This window comes from Dromaius novaehollandiae, chromosome 1, assembly GCF_036370855.1.
Source record: "Dromaius novaehollandiae isolate bDroNov1 chromosome 1, bDroNov1.hap1, whole genome shotgun sequence".
NCBI lineage: Eukaryota > Metazoa > Chordata > Aves > Casuariiformes > Dromaiidae > Dromaius > Dromaius novaehollandiae.
The window spans coordinates 47499200-47522668 of record NC_088098.1 but is presented as its reverse complement, the minus strand read 5'-3'; the positions used below and the strand labels follow the sequence as shown (position 1 = coordinate 47522668).

Sequence of the window (23469 nt, the reverse complement as noted above, 5' to 3'; positions counted from 1 at the left end):
CCAGACAGACCGACTAATATCCACCGTGAGGCCAAAATAGCAAAGCAAGCGATGTTATCTTAATATTTGCCTCTTTAGCTTAGATGCTTTTGGCATTCTGTCAGATTCTGCCTCTTTCTGTTCATTGCGCACACAGCCTACTGGCTGCATTGCACTTTACTTTTGCCTGCTTTAATGATCCAGGCATTTTAATAAGGCAGGAAGGGATCACTTGGAAAGTTTTTGGGAGATTTTGGCGTTTGCATTGCTGCTGAAAAGTCTTGCAAGGACTTTCAAGGTCGGTTTTAAGGTTTTATCCATACCAGTTGCTTCTGACGCCTATGAGATAGTAGCCAAAATCTGTTCATTAAAAAAGAAAAAAAAGCCACATCGTTAGTCAAGAGCTTGTGGTGTGTGTGTGCGCGCACCTACGCAACGAGCGGGAGTTGTTTACAACGCGTTCAAGGTCCTTTTCTGTTTTGTTTGCTGTCCAGGTTTCCCACAGGAACCTTTCTCATGGCAGGTCTCAGCAGCGAGCCATGTGTTTAGGAAAAACACACTTGTGAAGTTGGCTCCAATGGCTATAGCAACATGGCAGCCCTCCGGGTGGCAAGATCCCCCTGACTTGTGCCTGCAGCGCCCCATCGGGTGCTTCCGCAGCCTTTCGGTGCCCCGTTTTCCCCTCAGCGTTCAGCCTTGCCGGGGGGCCACGTGTTTTCAGAGCCCAGACAGTACCTGGGGCCTTTGCTGAATGCAAACCCGCAAGCAAGAATCCTCCTCTGCTCCGGGCCAAGGTGCGCCGAGCTGCTTCAGGTCTTGATTTCACGACAGCTAGGGACTGCCGGGCTGCTCTCACCTGCCGGCTGCATCTTCCTTCGCTCACGTTTGCCAATGGTGACATTAACACCACGCTGATTAACACTGGCGGCTGAGGTGGCAGCTGGCACAGCTGTCCCTGGTTCTTCTTCCTTTGCGGGGCAAAACCTCTGCCTAGGATGAGTACCTATGTATGTCTCAGGGGTTTTAATTCCTTTATTCCTGTACATATTTATGTGGGTGATGGCTGGGCAGATGATGCGAGGTGCCGAGGCCGTGCATGCCACTGCTGGGGTGATGCAAAGGTATCCTGGGGTGGGGAGGGGAGAATTAGAGAAAGGTTTTTCCGAAGATGAGGTGGGTCTTGGCTTCTTGTAATATCTCCCGGAAATTCATGCGTACCTGGAACCTGTTGGCTAAAGATGCTTTTGAGGTCTCAAAAAAAAAAAAAAAAAAAAAAAAAAAAGTTGGTTGTACAATTCTGTGACATGCACACCCACACGTAGACATTTATTTGAAACTAAAGCCACAGAATATTTGCCTTTGGCTGAACCAGACAGCAAGACAGGCATTGTGCTAGCCCTCTTTCTAGTTTATTTAATTGCATTTGGCTGTCATGGTATCTCCTGTACCTGGGCATTGCTCATGCCCCAGAGACTCCTCAGGCTTTGCTGTGAGTGATCCTTGCTCTGTTTCCCCTTACTAGGTCCATGGGAAATGCATGTGCAAGCACAACACAGCAGGATCCCATTGCCAGCACTGTGCTCCGCTCTACAATGACCAGCCTTGGCAGGCTGCAGACGGCAAAACCGGAGCCCCCAAAGAGTGTCAGTGTAAGTAGCCAGCCGGAAAAAGTGTGTCCAGAGCAGCTGCAGGGGTGAAACTCTTCTTCCTTGCACACCTTTCCCTTTTGTTTCCAAGAGACAGCAAATATTCAGGTGGCGGGCAGCTGTTGGTGAAATACCTTAGCAAGTGGAGACCCAATGTCACATTCCTGCCCAACGCCCACTGCGTGTTTGCGCAATGGGGATGGCCCTGTTTGCAAAGCTGCTCTCTTGGAAGTTCTCCCGAGAGCACGTTATCTGTTTATTTGGCCTTTCTGTGGGATCCAAGCACATCCCCTTGAGATGTGGTCTTCTGTCACTGGCAGGCTGCAGCTCACCACAGTGATTTGGAGATGGTGGGGGGTGAGGGAGATACAGCTGTAGATTAGGAGCATGTGCACCTTCTCTTCTGGGCCTTTTTCATTCTGGAGTCAAGTCAGCCAGAGCCAAGAGTAGGTTGTGAAGCTGCAGGTGTGCTGGGGACTTGCTTATTTTGCTGTGCTGCTAAGATTTAAAATGTTCAGCTATGTGAGCCGTGGTCCAAACTGGAATGGAGAGTTTAGAAATCCCCAAGCAGACAGTCTGCCATCCAGCCGGGCCTCTCGGTTCACCCACCCTGCCTACGTTGTCCCCACCATGGGCAGTGCTGAGAAATACATTTGCAGGAGGCCTGGCCTTTTGGTGATGTTCTGCCCGCTCCGATCATGGGATGTGGGCTCCTCTCATCCCCTTGGCGCTGGGGCCGAGGTGACTGAGCACTCGCAGGTCACACCGGTGTTGAAAAGAGCCCTGGGCTGCATGGAGGCAGGTGGATAACCTTTGCCGGGCTGGAGGGTGCTGCTCCAGTGTGAGGGCAGGCTGCGGGGCAGTCCAGACATCACCAAGCATTCTGGCAATAGCTGCAGCCACACCAGGGCAGTGCGGAGCTCCTGAGGGCTTGCTGCACCACCCTGGGAAGGCTTGCAGGCACACTAAGCGGTTTTTGGCCGTGGGTATCTTGCTACCAGCGCTTAAGCTAGCATTGGCCTGTCTGTATGGGCTTCAGTATGGATATTCTCCAAGGGAGTGACAGTGACTCTGCGCATCCACTAGCAATATGTGACGCACAGGGGGTGCAACATATCTCGCTAGACTTTAGGAGTGCAGGCATATAGACTTCCTCCACTGCCCAAGCAGGGAAAGGCAGATAGCCGCCCTCGAAGTGCCTTTTCCCTCCACGGGGTGCAAGGAGCATCCTGGCGGCACCCACGCTGCTGCTGCCCTGAGCAGCACAGCTGATCACTAGGGAGGGAGAGAAGCTCCTGTTGCCGGAGGCCGGCGAGTCGGGGGTCTCCTGCTGCCTCATCCTGCGCAGGTGGTGGTGGGGGTGGCAGACAGAGGCCGTGGCGCAGGTCCGCATGCTGGCACCACTGCTACTCGAAGCTGCTGCCGGATGCAGAGCTCAGCAGCCTGTAGTTTGTGCTTGGTGCAATAATATTAAATTGCTGTTTCATCCACCCATTCTCTGCACAGGCACAGAGGTGCAGATAATTCAGCTGATCCCTTGCATAATATCTGCAAAGCTTTTGTTTTGCCACATCAAAAATGAGTTACTGGAGTATGAAGCATGGTGTAGAAATATTTTTATTTTTCAGAAGTGAAAATAAACCAATAAAAGAGAAACTACCTTTTCTCAAATGTCGTTCCTAGGGAGTTGGAAGCATGGATGAAAATGTCAGGATACCTCAGACATTTGCATAAATAGCATGTTCATAAGTCAGGTCCGCCATTCCAAAACGTAGCTTGGATTTTCATTTACCTTTTATATAAATCAACGTCTTTCACTGCCTCAATAAGTCTTTATGTTCCGTTTGGCCTCATTGCAGCATGCAAGTGTAACGGGCATGCTGACACTTGTCACTTTGACATGGATGCGTGGCTGGCGTCAGGGAACCGCAGTGGTGGCGTCTGCGACAACTGTCAACACAACACTGAAGGGCAGCACTGCCAGCGCTGCAAGCCGGGTTTCTACCGAGACCTCAGAAAGCCTTTCTCTGCCCCGGATGCCTGCAAACGTAAGTCAACATCCTTTTACTAGTAATATACTAGTTAAATAAATACTAGGTACTAAATAAACTAGTTAAATAAATACTAGTTGAATAGAAGGGTGTCAGACTGAAAGGTGAGATCTTCCTGCTCCGGCTTGGAGCAATCTTATTGCTTCAGCAAAGAACAGGGAGCTCTCAGCAATAAATTGACTAAATTCCCTTACTGATGCTTGCAAAAGGCAACGGTGAGGTTTGCAGGGTGAAGGCCTGCAGTGGCTGCTGACAAATCTCTCCTGAGGATCCCTGTAGCTTTGGGGTGGGGGAAGAAAGATGATTCATGGATGTTCTCCAGCTATTTATGGAAAGCAAAACCCATCTGCGTGTCCTTGTTTGGTGATGGCTGAGACCCCAGAAGCGGGGTGCCTCGGCCAAACGAGGTGCAGTCAATAAATAGCATCGCCCACCAGCACGTGTTTGCAGCAGCAGGTGGATACGGAGGGAGAAATGGGAACACAAGCTAAGTGATATACCAGAAAGCATGACACCAGGGAGGCTAGGCCAGAGGGGATGATTTGGCCACATGTGAAATTAAATATTTCCCAAGCAAAAGCAGCGATCCAAGAGCAAAGCTCTCCAGGGACTTGTGTGAGCCATGATGACTCACCATAGGGGACTCCAGATCCCCAAACCACCCGGAGCACATTACACGGGGGAGCTAAATATAGGGGCCCATCATACTCACTGCTATGCAGCCTATGGCCACCCATTGACTCACTGGATTTTTTCTGACTGACCCAATCTGGAGCAGGATCTTCAATGGAGGCAGGAAAAAATATCCCGCTCACGCCCCATTTATGTCATTTGAGGGGAAACTGAGTACATCATCCTCTTCCAAAAGAGAAAACCTGGTTTAAACAAGGAGAAGCTGGCAGCCCCTTTGGATGCCAGGGAGCTGCACTATGGGCTTGGATTGCATGTGCGGTTTCACTTTTGTCTCGGGGCCGCGGTGGGAATTACCTCTTTCATCCGGCTCCTGCTCAGTGAATTATCCTCCTGAGGCTTTCTGAGGCACAGCCAACAAGCCAGAGAAATCTTCCTCTTCTTGACCTTTCACTCATGCAAAAGATGAGCAGTAGCGTCTGAACTGCATATTTTACAAACCTGATTCTCTGCACAGAAACAGAATTGACCACGGTTCTCCATTACTTGTGTAAATAATTTGTTCACTGCTGTAGTATGTACACAAATTTGTTTTTTAAAGAGTCACTTTAATTACTTTTCAAAGTCCCTTTACCTGCTTGTGTATGCTGAAGTCCCAAGTCTTCTTATCTGAAATATCAGATACTTTGCCAAATTATTGCCCAAACTTATACAAGAGTATTTTGTTTTGGAGTCTCATTAATAAAAAAATACATTTGACTCTTGGACTTGGATCCAAAGGAGAGGTTTGGGGGGCTTTTTCTAACTCCTATGGATTCAGCCTTGCAGATAAAAAAAAAAAAAAGACTGATCCCACTTTGGATTAGTTGACTTCTGGTAGATAACACAGGATAAAAAATTGAACTAAACTACCCGAGTTTCTTCAAGCTCTGAAATGTGCTTTTACTCTGGCTGTGCTGCCTTCATTAGGATTTTAATTGTTAATTTTCATGTCACAGCTCATGTCAGAGATGGGCACACACTTTTTCTAGGTCATTGAAGGCAAATTAAATGTTGACACTGGTTTGAATGTGGTCTTCTGGATACCAACAAAGAACATCCTTCACCTTGGGGGTGGGAGGAGTGGCCAGTGTCTGCTAACCACACAGCCCATCAAGGAAATGAAGTTTAACAAGGACCATCATACAGTTTTCCCAGGGCCAAAACTTCCTATGCAAATCTTGCAGATGTCTGGAGGGTCCTAAGGGGAGTCGAGCTGCCCCTCCTGGGCTGGGATCCAGCACAGCGTCACCTTCCTTGCAAAACAACGGAGGTACTGGGATGCATTGCTGCAAAACAGTCACCATCTCAAAGGGAAGGCTGCCAACAGGGGTGTGTGTGCGCGTACAACTTGCAGAAACACAGAATGGTTGAGGTTGGAAGGGATCTCTGGAAGTCCTCTAGTCCAACCCCCTGCTCAAGCAAGGTCACCTAGAGCACGTTGCCCAGGACTGTGTCCAGATGGTTTTTGAATATCTCCAAGGATGGAGGCTCCACAACTTCTCTGAGCAACCTGTTCCAGTGCTCAGTCACCCTCATAGTAAAGAAGTTTTTCATTATGTTCAGATGGAGCTTCCTGTGTTTCAGGTTGTGCCTGTTGCCTCTTGTCCTATCGCCGGGCACCACTGAGAAGAGTCTGGCCCCATCCTCTTTACACCTTCCCATCAGATATTTATACACATTGATAAGATCCCCCTGAGACTTCTCTTCTCCAGGCTGAAGAGTCCCAGCTCTCTGTCTCTCCTCATATGAGAGACACTCCAGTCCGTCGATTGTCTTTGTGGCCCTTTGCTGGACTCACTCCAGTAGCTCCATGTCTCTCTTGTATTGGGGAACCTGGAACTGGACACAGTACTCCAGATGCGGCCTCACCAGGGATTAAACCAATGCTAATTAAATCAGGCATTGCATCACATCATTAGCTACCTGTTAGCCAAACCCCAAGGGACTTGATTAAAAAGTTTATCCCAGCCTTTATTGGCAGGAGGAAGCTGTGGAGATGAGATGATTGATGGATACTTTTATTGACATAATGGTGGACATAAATGCTGCTGCAAAGTTGTCTCAGTTTTCTGCATTTGTTCCTAAATCATTGACCCATGGCATTTTCCTTTCCACACTTTTTTTTCAAAATGCCATGTGTCTGACATAAAGACCATAATTTTGTTTCCATTTTTTTTTTACATGTGACTATCCAATCTCTTTAGGGACCACAATGTATTAATAAACTGTATTAATGTATTAATAATGTATTAATAAGTGCCCTGCACATTTTCCACAAGCCCTTTCTGGCCTTACAAAGCTGCCCTTTCTGCCGCTTGTGGAGGAACCGAGCAAGGCAGCTTACAGAGCTGCAGGCAAGAGAAATTTTGCTCATATCTCAGCGTTTTCTGGATTATGTCCCTCGTAGCAGGTTACTGCTGTTTGACACAGCTCCAACTGAACAGCGATTGACTAATGACTGTTAAATTAAATTATATAAGACTGATTACAGTCTACGCCTGGAACATTTCCAAGGACTGTGTCATGGTTTGCAATAATAAGGGACATGTGTGATGCCCTGTTATTTTGTCAGGGAAAGCCACAGAATTGCCTACTTCTGGCTCAAGTCACCATTATTGCTCAACTGCAGAGTAACAATGAAAATTTAAAAATACCAAGGTCAAAGTAAATAAAAGAGTTGTTAAGCCATAATCTTTAAGGATACTTTAAAGATTCTTTTAGGCAAAGAGTGTATAATATTTGCTCAGGAGTAGGTGTGTACCAGATAAAACGAGACATTTACCATTTGAAGCAGCAATCTGATGACTCTCTCCCCCCACCATACCTATTGGTCCTTTTCTTTACATCCCTTATGAATTTTTAAGCCTCAGCTACAGTACAACTGCAGACAGTAAATCAGGTTTTATAATTATTGAGTTTAGTTTTGCTTTTAAACTGTAGGGTTTTTAGGGTAAATATTTATTATTTCCAAAGGGTGACTGGCAGCTCAGGAAACCACAACAGTACACCAATCCGGGGGGTGAAATTCAGCCCCTTTGGCGTCCCATTCACTGGATTTCGCTCCCGATCGGTGCCTCCGAAGCAGGGACAGTTATTCCTTCATATGTGCATGGAAGTTGCATACAAAATACTGCTGTAGAGTACAGTGATGTAAATTGCCATTTTAATAATGTTACTCGTGAGTCTAAAGAAAAAAAATAATTAAGCTTTTGGAAGGTTTCTCTTGGGCTAACGGACCTACCCAGGGGTTTGGCCTAGGTGGCCCTTCTCTCCCTGCAGTTTCCTCGGTTTTGGGGCCCCAGTGTTTGGGAAACCCCATAACTCAGGCACCTCCCTGTCTGTTAGCCACGATGCCCATGCGACAGGGTCATCCCCACACTTCATGCTAAGAGTCCCGCTCTCCTCACAAGGGCATCCTCCACAACATACCAGCCAAAAATCATCCGTAGATGCTTTATCTGCTGCTCTGCTGTTTTTCCCAGCCCCCTTGGGGTTGCGCCTCATACTACAAATACTACAGTTAGTTGCTGATTGGGCAAAAGGAGGAAAACAGGCTCTAAAATCCACTCTAAGTGTGGCAGACCATGAGATAGCAGTAACTGCAGGCACCAGATTTCACATTGTCTGCCCTTTAGCAGCTTCTCCCTGCCTGAGTATGGAGGCGCTTGGTCCTATTTTCCTGCAATTCTCTTACAGTTTGTATAACATGTTCACTTTTAAGCTTGGGAGTATCATTTCTGCACATGGTGTATAGTGACAGGGAGCATTTTATTTCTCTGCATGGCTCAGCATGTTCCACCACAGCACATCACAAGTATTTACTGTATTATAAATCTACAGATTAACACAAGTCAGTGTCATAAAGTGGCTAGGGCTCCACCCCAAGATACAAGACCAAAAAACTTTTGTTCAACAGCTTTAATTCATCGACATCCCAACCAGCACTCCCTCCTCCCCTAGCCCAGCTGGAAAAACAGCCTCACCTCTTGGGGCTACTTTATCTAATTTAAAAGCCTCTCTTAAGCGAACTCCACTCTGGACAAATAAGGCAAAAATCTGAATTTCAATTCAAAATTGTTTTATAGCCTGGAGCTGCTATTTTACATGTGCTGCAGTTTCTCGAGTGCTTTGAGATTTCTTCAGGGAGGAACTATTTCCAAATCTCAGAACAAATTCACATAGACGTGATGAAGAGGGAAGAGCACATATAGAAATGACAAACCTTTAGAAATGCATCTCTTTACCGCTTTAATTAAAAAATACAAGTAGCTACATTCTCATTTTTAGTTGCCTTCCGTCCCTTATGAGCTTGATGATGTGCCCGTGTAAATTTAATCTTCTTTCCTCATCATGGTGTTGCCATCGACATTGAATTTCCCATTAGGCAAAAAAAAAAAAAAAAAAAAAAAAAAAAAAAAGTGGGAAAGCATTGACTAAAATGTAAAAAGCTGCACCGGATTCCAACAGACTTGGGAGTGAAACTCAGCTGAAGCGGATTGAGTCTGTATCTGTGACCAGTGTGTTTAGCTCACTGGCTGCATAAGAACAGCACAGTGTTAAGTGCTTGCTGTTTCTCCTGGAGGGGCTGAGGAATGCCACAAATGTCCACTGCAACTTGTAGGAAAACAGAGCATTTGGATATGTGTGTTAGGTGTAAAGCACTTCACAGACTTCAGGAGAAAGGTATGCAAGTCTCGGTGAGCACTGTTGAAAACTATGCTGTTAGAAGTGCTGGAGTTCACTGCCTGCAGCTAGTTATGCAGTTTGTGGAGAGGCTTTCTAATCTTTTAATTTTGTATAATTATATTTTGGGGGGAATGGAAAGGGTGGGGAAAATGTGGGATTACTTTGACAAAGATTCTGGAATCACAGTCTCCTCTGTAAAATGGCTGCCACTATTAATTTGTCCTTTAATATTTTAAAACTACGGTTTGGGTATGTCAAATCCCTGAAATGACAAAAATGTCAGCAGAGCAGATTTAAATACATGTGCGCAGCAATAAGTATTTTAAGACAGCATGCTTGTGTTACATGCAGTGGCTTTTCTTACTTTTGCCTTCACAGCTGCAAAATAAATATTTGGATTAGAACTTGGTGAAAATTTTCCTTCCAAATAAATTTTTCGCAGGTAATCCATTTTTTAAGTAAATAAGAACTTAGACAAAAGTATTCCAGGGAAATGTTTATTCTTTTAATCAATCAGATCCCAGAAATTGAACTACTTAGGAAAGGACAGTGATATTGGAGTATTTCATGGGAGTTGTCTTTTGTTTGTTTTAAATGGGCACCTTCCTTTCAGGGGCTCGCTTTTCAGCTGGGCACTTTCCCATAATACACGTTTATGAGGCTCACTGTAACATGTCCTGGTCAGAAAAGCAAACCTGTGAGTCTCTTAGCTAGGGGGCCTAGGAGGCACTGTGGTGAGTGTTTCCGTGTCCAAATAGTCAGAACTTTGGTTTACACTTTTGACAATTATATTTCTGATTTTAAAAAAAAATAAAGATTAGAATTTTTTTCCTTAAAATACTATTTTAATGATGGGGCAACAGACCTGAACTGTGCTCATACAAAGGAAAAATCATAAAAGAAACAGGCAAGGAAAATTTCAGACCACCTTTCCTAGGTATCCTTTCTGATTTGGGAGTGGCCGTTTCTCCCACCACGTCCCAATGCTCTTCCAGTTCGTTGTTCAGCCGCAACTGGTTGTGAGAGAGGCAAAAAGAGCATCCCACCATTGCTCAGGGATAGCCACAGGTCCCCATAGCTCCTGCTGCTAACGCACACTCTGCAAACTCGCATTTCGGAGTATATGCAAGAGCTGATCTCTCAGGTGTTGGTGCACTCAGTCTTTATTTAATGTTTTGAAGCGATGACTTTAAAAGCAACGAAAGAAACTGCAAAGCGATTATGCTCTGATTCCTTTCTGCAGTGAAGCACCTGGGTCCCGCTTCTGCGGCTCTTTTAACGTATGTACCTCAAAGCCGGGCACGTGCCCGCGCGGCGGGCTGTACCGCAGCGCCCTGACGTTGCCTCTCTCTTCCTTGCCCGCAGCCTGCGCCTGCCACCCTGTGGGGTCGGCCACGCTGCCGCTGGGCCCCCGCACCTTCTGCGACCCCAGCAACGGCGACTGTCCCTGCAAGCCCGGCGTGGCAGGGCCCCGCTGCGACCACTGCCTCCTGGGCTACTGGGGCTTCGGGCCCTACGGCTGCCGGCCCTGCGACTGCGCCCGCCGCTGCGACCCGCTCACCGGCGACTGCCTCAGCGGGTGAGTCGGGCTGCCCTTGTCCTCCTTACTATACGCCGTATGCAACATGCAGTACGGAAAACAGACACTGTGGGAGGCACTCGTATGTAGGGTACCGTCACAAATTTTAGGGCAAAGCGGGAACCGAGGCCGTGCTTCGTGTACATGCCTAGCGGAGCAGCTCAGGACACCAGCATGTTTTGATTAGTCGTCCTCCGTGCCGGTGTGAACGTATTTGGGGCTAGCGTCTTTCATAATCTTTGCAGTTTCTTCCCTCTTCACTCCAGGGGTGAAATAAGAGCCTTGCGGAGACCGGAGCGAATGGAGACCAAAGGCTTAACGGTGTCACCACTGCAACTCAGCTTGCATTGATTGCACTGGGCTTAGAGTCAAGCTATAGCACACTTAAGTCACGGTTGCGCATTTTAAAAATAGCCTGCTGCCTGGATCTTATATCTTCCTCTTTTTCTGTACTGATGATATTCATAGCGTAGAAATTCCTACAGTGCATTTTAAACCAAAAATTGATTCATAATCCACTCTAACAATGATCAAATGGTCCATTTTCTAAAATTGCTCCTTCTGTGTGTGGGTGTTTAACAAAATCAAGACGTGTGGAAAAAGTTCTGGCTGGAGAACGTATTATTAGTGGTAGACAGTGGTGTTTTCTGGTAGCGTCAGGAGGAAGGCTTACTGTTTCCCTTTCCTTCCAACAGCGCAGACGTAGACTGGCACCACGAAGTGCCTCCTTTCCAGCCGGTGCTCAACGACAGCGAGCCAGCCTGGGGCTGGGAGGATGAGCAAGGATTTTCAGCTCTGCGACACTCCGGTAGGATCGCTGTTTCACACGTACTTCTCTGCCCCTGCCCTCTTACTAGGATCCAACACGGAAACAGTCTTTTGCCTCGGTTTGTAATTAATGCCTCGATTTGTAATTAATGCCTCGACAATTGCAGGAGGGAATATACATTCCCATATGAAGTTCTTCTGCTCAACCTCCACCAGCCTGAAGACCCTTAAGGCTCATTCAGTCAATGGACATCAAGACATGCAAAATCTAGGCAGATGTTTCAAGTTCGAAACCTGGACCCAGTGTTTAGGTGCCAGTAAGGCAAGAATTACCTGCCTGCATTTTCAGCCCAAGCTCTGAATTTGAAGGCTTTTGAAAGCTAAAATCAGATCATTTAATAATTCTGTTGTAAGTTTTTAAAGATTTTTTGTTTTATTTTGTCCATAACATTTTAAATATGTCCTTACATTTACCAGAGCTACTACATTTTGTTGGACAAACAAAAACATTGTTTAGAGTGTGATGCTTGCCACTTAATGGACAGAGAATTAGGAAATTTCTAAATCAGAATTTTTCCCCCCGATATCCACAACGATTTTGGCATCAATCATAGCTTACGATGCAATTACGGATTGCCTCATATTTCAGGTACAGTTTCAGTTAGAGACGTTGTATTCCTCCTGTCCTCATAGCATGGACAGCCCGGGAGCTGCGTGTGGTGGTTGGTCGGCCGACTGGCCCCAGGGTGCAGCTCCTCTGCTGGTGAGTGCAGACAGACGGCAATGTCCATCCTCCCTCAAAACCCTTACATACAAGCAGGCAAGTGTAATTTCCTGCATTTTCAGAAAGCTGTGTGATAAAATCTTGAAGATGCAATAATTGACTTAATTGAAGGGAAAGCGCCATCATTTTTCTGGGCAACTTAATTTTAGCTATAAGCAAGTCTATCATGTTATTCTTTGTTCTAAGATCACGGAAGTCATTAATCTGCCTTAACCTCTACAACATTTCCTTTCAAAATTTTGTGTGGTACATTACAATGTGGAAAATACTGCAGGGAAAGTCATGCTTATTATTTGCATCCTAGTGCAAAATAATAAGGCCTTTGTTTTCCTCTCTTTAATTGGTAAACAAAAAATAATTGTCCTTTAACTAAGACTATACATTCAACCTGGATCTGAACACAGGGCTTTTTGCACTGTACTTGTGTTTGGACTGAGTGAATAAGCTCTGCTGAGTCAGGTGAGAGGCTGAGACAGCTTGACCTCAGTAACACAGTTAAAACCCCCCTGTAACACTGAGGCCTGGAGGGCCATAATACAGAATATCATGTCCTTGACTGGGAAGCCCTTGGGCTCTGGCTGCAAAGGAGACATTAAGCTGGTGAGTTTGCCACCAGTGAGGAATTAGCTAGAAAGTTGGTGAGGTTTCACTGCTCAGTAGGAAGATGGGAGCAGCCCAGCTGCAGAGTAAACGAGTATAATTCAGCAGACCTCACCTCAATTATCACTGATTATGGCTGAGCAAGTTAGAGAAGAATGAGACCCCCAAAACTGTCCACTGGTGGCTACCTCTCCCAAGACCTTCACAGGTGGATTTTGATCATTTCCCAGCTTTCTAAAAAATGCTGGCTGCAGCTGAGCAGGGAGCCTACCAGAAGGGAAATACTAGCAATTTCCCACTGACGTTAGAGGGGCCAAGATGCTCCCTCAGATGCCCTGTTTCCTCCCCAGCCTGACTGATCTAGCTCACTAAAGGTGAAGGCAAAGGTTATGTATCTTTTTCACTCTGTCTATTCCCAAGCTTTCATGAAGATGCCCATCTGTTAAGTGCAACATATAGACATTTGCTTCGTTTTCTTTCCACAGGTAAATGCGAATGTAAAGAACAAGTTTTAGGGAATCCCAAGGTCTTCTGTGGAATGAAGTACACCTACGGTGAGTTGCTGGGTGAGGTGGTTGGAGCATAAAGGAAGGAGTTACAAGTCTGCGTAAGAGTAGAGGAACATCAGAGCTGCTGCTTGTCCCATTGAGTTGTCTTAAATCAGTGAAGTGGTATAACACAGCTTAAGCCTTTTACTGCAGCATGCAAGAGGGGACGGGTATCCCATGAAAGCTCACTGCATATTTCACAGGACACATATACAGTCTGTTTTCATTTTTGCTATTTCAGGCATCACTTTCAAGGGGAAATTAAATAAAGAGGAATACAGAGAATAAAGAGAAATGCAGATTTATTTGCAGATGTGAAGCTTTGGCTGGTATTTCATGCCCTCCCAGAGCTCCCCAGGGAGTTTGGCTGTGTAAGAACTTTACCTGCTTCCAGCCACTGCTCCTGGAGGCAGGGTCCAGAGCCTGCAGTGGCAAGGGCACATCCTGTCCCACCGCCGCCTACGCTCAGTAATGGGCACTGGAGCACTTCAGCCATGCAAATCCATGGGCTGGTTAGTCTTGAGACAGATCTTAGGCCTTTTTTAATTGTCTTCAAATGTATTTCAATCTCAAATCGATATTGTGGGGCTTGGTCAAGCTTGGCAAAGCATTTTGTTCTATTGCCTACCCCTCTTGGTAGCAAAATACCCTTGTGCTAAAATCTCAGGAAATTGCAGGAAAACAGAGATGGAAGTATCCCTGAGAGGCTGTCTAGGTCTGAGACAGACTTGAAAGCATTATTATTAAAAACGGATTGCTGAAACTGTGTCTGTAGACCAGGTGCCCCAAGCATTGTCTAGAAACCACTAAATCTGAATTATACTGAACTGAAAGAGGGACTGTAATCACCGCACAGGACACTCCACTGAGAAAACTGCTCTGGCAGCCATTAGGAGCTTTGTGTGCAAAAACCCCTCAGGTCTGTGTCAGCGATCCGGCTCCTTCGGACCACTGCAGAGCATGGAATGTTTTTCTAACACTCCCTTCCTTCGTAATCTTCCAGAGGTTTTTCGCACCTGTTCCGTCTCACACTAAAGTTGAAAATGCACAGAGAGATAATCCATAGCTCTGCAGGCTGCAGAGCAACCCACAAAGGGAAGTTCAAGGGGCCGCAAGTCATTGAAATATAGCCCTGGCTTAGTGATATTAGGAAAAAATCTGATTCTGCTTTGCTTTCCTTCCTGAATGCGATAGTGACCATGTTTAATCTTGCAGAAGATAAGAAATAAAAAAGTTACAAAAATGCCAAGTTCATAAATCTTATCTAAAGTGCACTCAGGCTTCCTACCCTTTCATCACTCAATATGCAAAGGTATCTGCTAAACAGGAGAGACAGATGAATTATGGGGCTCATCCTGAGCTTCAGGAGGCCATACTGTAGGAGGAAAGGGCTTCCTATGCTTCATAGCATGCACTCTAAATAAAGCACCGCCATGCATGATACCTACCACTCTGGGCATCAGTGCAGTCTGGGAGTCACCCATGCATGGGACATGGGCCCTGAGCCTACACCATGCAGGGACACAGGAAGGTGATTGCCAGCAGTCACTGAATCTCCCGCTTCTAGCCCATCATATGTGGGAAACCAAAAGGTTTGGAGTGTGTCTGTGGGTATCTGTGAGCTCAAAAGACCTCGCAGTTTCCCTCAGTCCACACCAACGTGTCAGTCTCTGCCATTGCTTTGGGTTTGGTGGTTCTGCAAAAACTGAAGGATCAGCAGCAGGAGCATGCACCGGGGCAGCCGTTCACCTCCCTGCCATGCTGCTTTTTGTGTAAGAGCCACAGCTGGCAAAGCCTCAGGGTCCATTCCTAAAACCAAGGCTTTCAGCCTGATTTCCAAATGTGCTAAGGAAGCAGAAGTCTTTGCTGAGCTCCAGGGGAAAACGGGGCCCTCAGGTCATTGGATGTCTCCTGCTGCCTGCTTGGCAAGTCCAGGGGTCATGGCCAGACTAAACCAGGGTGTTCCTGCCAACAGCTGGGGAGGACCTACACACTTAGCTATTGCTGTGCCGAGCCAACCCTCAACTCTTCAGCAAAGACCTTCAGGCTAATTTCACTACAACCACATTAGACAAAAAAGACTATTGCAAATAGTTCATATTTTCTTCATTTTGAATTCATGTCTTCCCAGTGATAAAGACGAAAATCTTATCAGCTCATGATAAAGGCTCCCATGCAGAAGTCAATGTGAAGATCAGGAAAGTCTTGAAATCTACAAAGCTTAAGATTCTCCGGGGCAAGAGGACTCTCTATCCTGAATCCTGGACTAACAGAGGCTGCACTTGTCCGATCCTTAATCCTGGTAGGTATTTAGTTTTGACTGCATGAAAAGTACACCCCTACCACATTTATACAGATTTCTTTCTCACTCCTCCATCCCCTCATACCAATGAGCTTAAATTGTAGCTCAATGTTGATTAAATTCCTGGCTTTTACATCATTTGTATTCCAAAAGCAATCTCTGTCAAATATGGATTTTCTGTAGAAAAACTTTTTTCATTCTATAGACTTTCAAAATGAAATTGCTCTTCGTGAAGTGTAATAACAGTATTACAGCTTTACCAGTCTCAGTGTATCCCGAGGGAGGTAGGTGCATATCATACCACAACCATATGACATATCTTTTCAAAACTGATGCTAATTTGAATACATATAAACACTCAGATCTAATCTGAGTCATGCTATTGTTCTGAAGTTATCATCTAATCTCAAGGGAAGATGTCCCTTTGAAAGTAATATTAATTTGCATCCATAAGGTACAGAGGAAACTGTATTCTGCCTTCTGGAGTGAGAAAAGAGCTTCAGCTTCTCAGTTTTTTCTCGTCTTCTTTCACTGAAATGAAGTATAATCAATGCAGGTTAAACAGTGTGTGCAGTCTCCTATAGGGATTGGGAAATGCAGATTCAGGGTTTTCTTCAATAGAGCAAAACTAAGATCCAGCTGACACACCTTTCTTTATGGCTCCAAGATAACCCAAGTTACTAACTAATTCAGATAAAGGATTTTCTTTCGATAGTGTAAACACACCACTTGGAAATCACCCTATTGAAATACAGTCTTAAGTACTGGGATTTCCTTTAGATGTGCAGCATTAGGAACTTCTTTTGGGAGGAAAGGGCTGTCTGCAAGGCTGAATCATGCAGAAAGGTTATTCACTGATGAGATATTTGCAGTCTTTCATCTCCACTGGAATCACTGTATCTGGCTTTGAAGGCAATAGCACAGCTGTAGTCAGGAAGTCTTGTCAGGTGCAAGTGTCAGATGAATCAGCAGTGTTAGGCAAGACTTTTCCATTTAAAAACAGTAGGATTTTTGGATAGTGGTGACACCATAAATCCATAATTAAATATATACAGCTGTTTAATTTCTCCATATGCAATGCAAATGCAAGAAAGTCCAGACACAGCTGCCCTACTATAAACCCAAAGAAATGCGGTGGAAGCTGTCAGACACCAGATATATGGGGCGGCCCCTCACCTGACATAAAGCTCTGAGACGCCAGTAACTTCAGTGGAGCTTACCCTCTGCTGGGGAAACTCAGGGAAGAGAGCACATAGTCACATAAGCCATTAAGATCACTGCCATTTGAACATCAGTGAAAGAGCGAAGGTGCAACTGTTATGCAGTGTTTGGCACACTGGGTGTTAACCCCCCCCTTCTTGGCCACTTGCCAGATTGCTGTCATACAACCCAGCCATCAGTTGCCTGATATTTTAAGCTGCTGGAAAGTGTCTACCAAGAGCCGAGTAGGCTCTTTGCTCAGGTTTGCTGCGTTTTAGTGGAACAGCCTTTAACTCCACAGTTCTCCTGTGCAAGTGCTTTTCCACTGCCCCCCAGCCGTAGAGAGGTGAAAAGAGAACGGGGCACTTCTCCATCACGGGAGGTGGCAGGATGATGGAGATACAGGTGGGGAGGCAGGCTCTCTTTGCAGCAAAGAGCCGGGTAGTGCGCGGGGGAACACCTGGCTATTCACGAGGGGCTTGACCACCTCGTGCTCCAGAAATGCCTGATTCTCCCCGCTGACTGTACAGGGCGTCCCGGCAGCTCGCTCAGGTGGAGCTGTTTGCACGGCTGATGTCGGGGCAGACATCCGCAGTGTTGTGAGCTCTTACGATTTATACTGCAAAGCTTGGTGTTTTCTTGAAATGCAGCTGCTGAAGTCCCCTGAGTTTGCACTCACACATTAATCTCAGCTTTCATGTTAAAAAGAAGTAATGAAGTTTCTAAAATCTGTTGGTCCTAATGGGAAACTTCAATGCCAACTGCATGCATCTTGAAGAGTCATAGTTTTCAAAGGAAAAAAAAAAAGAATCTCAAGTATTTTTCTAAAATCTCATGATTTTTTTTTAGCTACCATATTCATTTCTGGATGGCTGCAATACCATATTAGCAGATTTAACCCCCTCTCAGAGTAAGAGCTTATGACCTCCAGATGACTAAACCACCAACAGCAGGATAAAAAGCCAAGCTGACATAAAACAATTTCCTGACATAAAGCTTTAATGGAAATCACATCTCAAAACATAGAGGAGATCAAAGATCAAAAAAAAAAAAAAAAAAAAAAGCATATTTTTATTTTGTTTCACAGTGCTGAAGTGATACCAAACAGGCTTTTAGGGATTCTGGCAAGAAATAGACTCCAAACATTTATCAAATCTCTGCAGACTGTTGCTCAGATGATGAATGTGCCTAAGAGTCCCATGAGGGGATATTTACTACACACACACACACACACACACACACACACACACACACGCACACGCACACGCACACACACAGATGCAGGGTGAACTTCCAGGAGGACAGTAAACATTTTTTCAATGTCTCAGCCGCCTTCTAAGGAACAAACTCCCCTTCGTAATCTCAGCTCTGCCAAGTACAGGCACAAACAGAGAGTTCCTGCGAGCGGCACAGGGTTAAACTCACAGCTTGAGTCCTGGCTCGTGGCATCCCAGTCATTTGTTTCCTTTTATTTTTGCGCTTCCATGAAGTCAGATTAAAAGTCAAAAACAGCCCTACCAAATCAGCAGCCAATGCAATAGTTGCTTTCTCGTTGCAAAGTGTGTGTCCCGTTTCTCTCTCCAGGCAGATAGATTTCCCATCCCTTGAAGAGTGATGTTTATAACAGAAAGATTGACACTGCCACCACTAATGTCTTGCAAAGGGTAATATTGCCATATGCCTACGCTGTGTTTACATGGCAGAAGAGAGTGTGCCCAAAAACTCAGAGGAAGGGGTCATGCAGGCCTCACTTTGGTGATCTCTCTCTAAACCTTCATTATTTACCTCTCAGAAAGGCAGGGTCCTATTTACACCAGTCTACTTGCACCCTGAACCTAAATCTGGAGTGCTTCTGTGATCACTCTTGCCGTGTTTCTCTTGGATAGTCTCCTGTTTTTCCTCTGTAGTGCCACTTGCCTCATAGGATTTACATATACACGTGTGCTCCAAACCACTGCTACATAAATCACTGGAAATGTCATTTCTGAGGAAATGAGATTTACCTTTATAATGAGGCTGAAAAGGAAGTTTGCCTACCCTCTGTGTCTTGCTTACCCCACCATGTCAGTAAGATTTTGTGTAAGACAGGAGTGTTGTACCAGCCTGTACAGTCATCGCTGGAGTGAACTCAACCAACCAATTTTGAGGCCCAGATGTACGAAGGGAGGAGGGAGGCAGATGGCTGCCAAATGAATGTAATACCAGTTCATAAACAAGATAGAAGAACTTGTACTGCCAGCCTTCAGACCTCAACTTCAATTTATATGTAGAAGCTAGCAAAATCCGAGTTTGTATACTGCGTCTCACTGACAGCTAAGCCCCAGGGATTGTTTTTTCCGTAAGTATAGATATAGTTAAAGATATACAGATATATAAAGAAATCTGTATATATAAATATTTTTGCATGTAATTACTGTTTTCCCAGCAGATATTCAGGCTAATTTTGCAGCATTAATAGACCTATTAAGCATTGTGCTGTGCAGCCCCTGACTGCCTTGCTGATTTGCAGGCTTGGAATACCTTGTAGCAGGACACGAGGATGTGCGGACCGGCAGACTCGTGGTCAACATGAAGAGCTTTGTTCAGCAGTGGAAGTCAGCCCTCGGAAGAAAGGTCCTCGAGATTTTGAAACGAGACTGCAACTAGAAGTGCACATCCGCCGAAGGCGTTTCTTTATGCACAAAATGCAACCTTCGCGGAGAGAAGACCTCTAGGATGAAAACTGGAATGTAAGAAAATAGTGCCAAAATGTGTAGCGAGGTGTTCTGATTTGTAGGCGCTGTCTGATTTAACCCTTCCCAGTCATTTTCATTTACTCTGCTGTAGCTTCTTTGCAAGGGTGCTCGTGTGAGCCCGTGGCCATAGTTACGCCGAGGGAAATCAAAGCAAGGGTGGGTTCTTGTTCCACTCCAGTGCAACTCTGGAATAACTCCTATGAAGCCACCCCAGACTCAGTCGTCACCTCAGAGAGGCAAAGCAGGCCCCACTGTCACCAGGATAAATCCTGGGTGACTTCCAGAGCAGGGAGATGCTGCCCGAATTTACACCAGTGTGCTGTGGGGCAGAGAGGGCTGCAGTTCCCCATCATTGCACACCTTGCTGGGGGCTGCAGGAGAGGTCTGCAGCAGTGGGCAGGAGTGAGTTGAATTACTCTGCCTTTGCACGAGCGTGACGAAGCGCAGATCCCATCCACCGCGCTGTGTTAGAGAAGAGCCAACTCTAGAGGGTGTAATGTCTCTAAGCTTTTGTCCATGAAGGGTTAAAAAAATGAACCTATCCCAATGTAAATATGTCATTGTATAAAGCACTTTACTACCTGCCACTTCATGGTGTGGAAAGTCTAACTGTGTTGAGGAAAGAAGTTGTTGAAGGTGGCACAAGAGAAAAACTTATTGAAACAAAAGCACTCCTGAAGATCCCCAGTGTGGACAACTTTAATGGTATAAAGGGAACGGCCAGCCTGGCACTGGCCACTCAGAGTATCTGAGGATGCAATTTGAAAGATAATGTATTTGCACTGAAGTCCCAACTTCAGACCAGCACTTGGACTCCATGGGTAGGACTCCAACGAGACTTCACAAACAATGTAAAATGAAGAAGAGACTTTGAAATAAAAAATGCAATTGCCAGAGGAGAAAACTCTGCCTGCAGGAAAAGGAATGGATTCTGAGAATGGAAAGGACTCTCATTCACATATGACAAGACAGTGATTCGTGGTGGGCCTGGAGTTTATTTTATTTTTATGTTAGTATTTAAAACTGAACATTTGATTTGTTTTCTTCTTTCTGTGTTTTTTTCCCTTCTTTTCTGTGTTTTTGTTTGCAATATATATGGCCATTATACTTCCTCATTAGCACCAGTATGGAATATAGCACAGTGTACTGCAGTTTTCAGTACTAAAGTTCATCTTTTCTGTAAAGCATCTTTAAACACATTACATAGCGTGTATTTTGTTCATGAGTATGAGGGGAAAGAAAAGGAAGATGTGCAACACCATAAAAGTCACAAATCTACCAATCCTCTTTACATATGTATTTTTCTCTCAAGGTCCTGTGGACTCACAGAAAATGATACTATTTTGGTAATTTGTTTTTATATCTCATGTATGTAATAAATATAATATGATTTCAACATCTTCATCTCTGGTTACTGCTTACGCCACTGGCAATGTGATCTTCATGCCTGCACTAAAGAGCATGAGATGAAGTGGAACTGAGTGAGGGGAAGTTGTCATGGTGCATTATTTCCCCTCTGCAGGGTAAAACTCACCATCTGGAAAAAGGCCAGGCAGCATGGATGGCTCACAGAAATCCAGTTTCAGGTCTATCTGGGGAGACTTAATTATAGGCCCTTCTCAAAAGAGGGGGGATTTCTACCTAAAATTTTTAAAGCTGACCAGATTCTTGCATCCATACAAACCTGATGGCTGAGCTGCAGAGTGGTTTCTGATAGAGAGCAAGTCAGGGATGGTTTAAATCATGCTTACTGTCTACATTTGAAACTGTAAAGGGAAAAAAAGGCTATGGGAAATGAACACTGTGGCAAAAGGTCTATAAAAATGCCACAAAGCGAAATCGAGCATCAGAAACGAGCGGCCAGAGGGTACAGATGTAACGTGCAGCATGGCAGCACCTCCTCAGCTAGCTGGGTGGGCTGTTAATGAGTGACCACCGCAGCAATCAGCTCGCGGCAGCACTGACTTCCCGTCAGCTGAGGAAAGGCAGAGGAGAGGTCAGGGAAAGACTTCTGCAAGGTCTTCCATCATGCAACCAAGTTCACTTCTTCATGGAAGAGCAGCTTCAGTTTTGGGAAGTCCTGCATCCCTTCAGATCTGTGTGGGTCTGTATGAATCTGTGGGGTCTTTCCTTTCACCACCCTGGCCCTTCCTGCCCCACCGGGAGCTGGCAGCCTCATCTTCATCTCTGCTCCTCTGCAGCGTTCGGGGCAGGACATGCTCCCAGCCTGCCGGCTCTGTGGACAGTGGACGAGGCAAGGCGGGCTGAGACGCAGAAGGGCACCTCCTCAGGACAGTGCCACCAGCCAAAAGCCCTCAGCCAGGCTGACTGCCAGTCTTCAATGTCTCCATTTTGATTTAAAACTTTGCAATTTAACATGCTTAATGTGTTCTTAATTTTATTTTCTTTTAATGTCATTAAAGATACCTTTGCAGTGATCACTTGATTAATGAAACAACATTAAAGCTGAGGGATGTGAGCAGCAGTGCAGTCCCCAGCTGGCTCTAGCACCCCAGTGAATAAGGATGCTGGCTGCTGTGGGGAAAAGTGGGGTTTTTCTTACAGCACCTTCTCTGATCCCTGTCTCAGCCTTGGTCAGGGCCCTGCCAATTTTACAAAAGAAAGGAATTTGCTTCCATCAGGGCTTGCTTCTTCCTAGTAAACCTGCCCATGGGAGATTTCTACCACAGAACTTTCGTTGAAAGGAGAAATGTTCCTTTACTGTAAGCAGGCAAGTGGGAATATCTCTCATCTTCGGGCTTGCCAATGTCTCTTTGGATTTTGCTTTTGGCAGGATTACAGGTGTTTCCTAGCTCCCTTCAGCTGGGATGCACATGGATGGAAATACCAGATAGCCTGAGTCATAATGGCTGGACAGACCTTTGTTCAGTCCCTGAGCACACTTTCAGTTTTGAGGCACGCTCTCTATACATCCAGCAAGATAGCTTTATCGTATCACCCATCCAGAGCTGGCAATTTGCCAGAGAGTACAGCAGTTTTGCACCTAGCTGACACTAGGCTATACCAAGCCCTGATCAGTCTAAACTGTCTCCCCTGCACAGCAAGGCACCAGCAGTGTGGCTGGGATACACATTCAGCTTTTGTAGCCATACGTCTTCCATAGTTTTTTCACTAACGTTGCAAGAAACTCATCCCCTCCCCTCTCTGTCCCTTATTACATGTGTTACCTAGGGTTAGATCAGGGCCTTGGAGAGATCTTGGTGATGCATGGCAGAGCTTGCCATGCCTCTGGCAGGTGCCCTGGGAATGGTATAAAAGCCAAATGCTTTTCACTGGACATCCTACTTGGATTTACCTGCAGCATTGTGAAAATGGATGTTGAGCTGCAGCTCATCACCAGAGGCTTCATGAGGCTGTTTGTGGAGAGAATATGTTAGAAGCAGCTTTAGCTTCTTCTCTGAATGGGGACAACAGGAGAAAACAGGCGTCAGCAAATGCACATCCAAACTGATCCAGATGAGAACTCAGAGCTCTGGAAGTGAGAGGGGAATGCAGATCACCTACAAGGCTGAGAGAGTTAGGGTTTGGTGGGACAGTCACTCTCCAGGGACTTTGGATGCCAGACCTGACTTGCACATGAACTCAGCATGACCAGGAGATGCTCTTACTCCAGACATGAATGATGGCTGCTTTTTATGACCGTGTGGCAAGGCACAGAGTAGCAGGGCTCAAGTTGGAGTGCTGGCCTGGTGGTCTCAGAGCCCAGAGCTCAGCCACAACAACTCAAGTTTTAAGCAAGCTAGAGACCTTGGCTTGTGGATGTGGACTCTGAAGCGAGCTAAGCTGGGCTATAATCACAGCTCATACATCCCACGGCATGAAGTTTTGTCAAACAGTCTCAAATCACAACTTCTTTGCTCCCATCTTGAGAGTAAACAGGATTGATTTAAAGATAAAT

At 45.6% G+C, this 23469-nt stretch overlaps 1 protein-coding gene across 2 annotated transcripts in view; it reads left to right on the top strand.

Annotated features, from left to right (window-relative positions):
- Positions 1-20946, top strand: part of NTN4 (netrin 4) — a 51209-nt gene extending 30263 nt beyond the window's left edge. For both annotated transcript variants that reach the window (XM_026123202.2, XM_026123203.2), the window contains exons 4-10: positions 1502-1628; positions 3485-3673; positions 10400-10613; positions 11309-11421; positions 13251-13319; positions 15445-15615; positions 19325-20946. In XM_026123202.2, coding sequence (XP_025978987.2) covers positions 1502-1628; positions 3485-3673; positions 10400-10613; positions 11309-11421; positions 13251-13319; positions 15445-15615; positions 19325-19461 — 1020 coding nt within the window. In that variant the 3' untranslated portion in view covers positions 19462-20946. The remainder of the gene's footprint in view (positions 1-1501; positions 1629-3484; positions 3674-10399; positions 10614-11308; positions 11422-13250; positions 13320-15444; positions 15616-19324) is intronic.
- The last annotated feature ends 2523 nt before the right edge of the window (positions 20947-23469 follow it).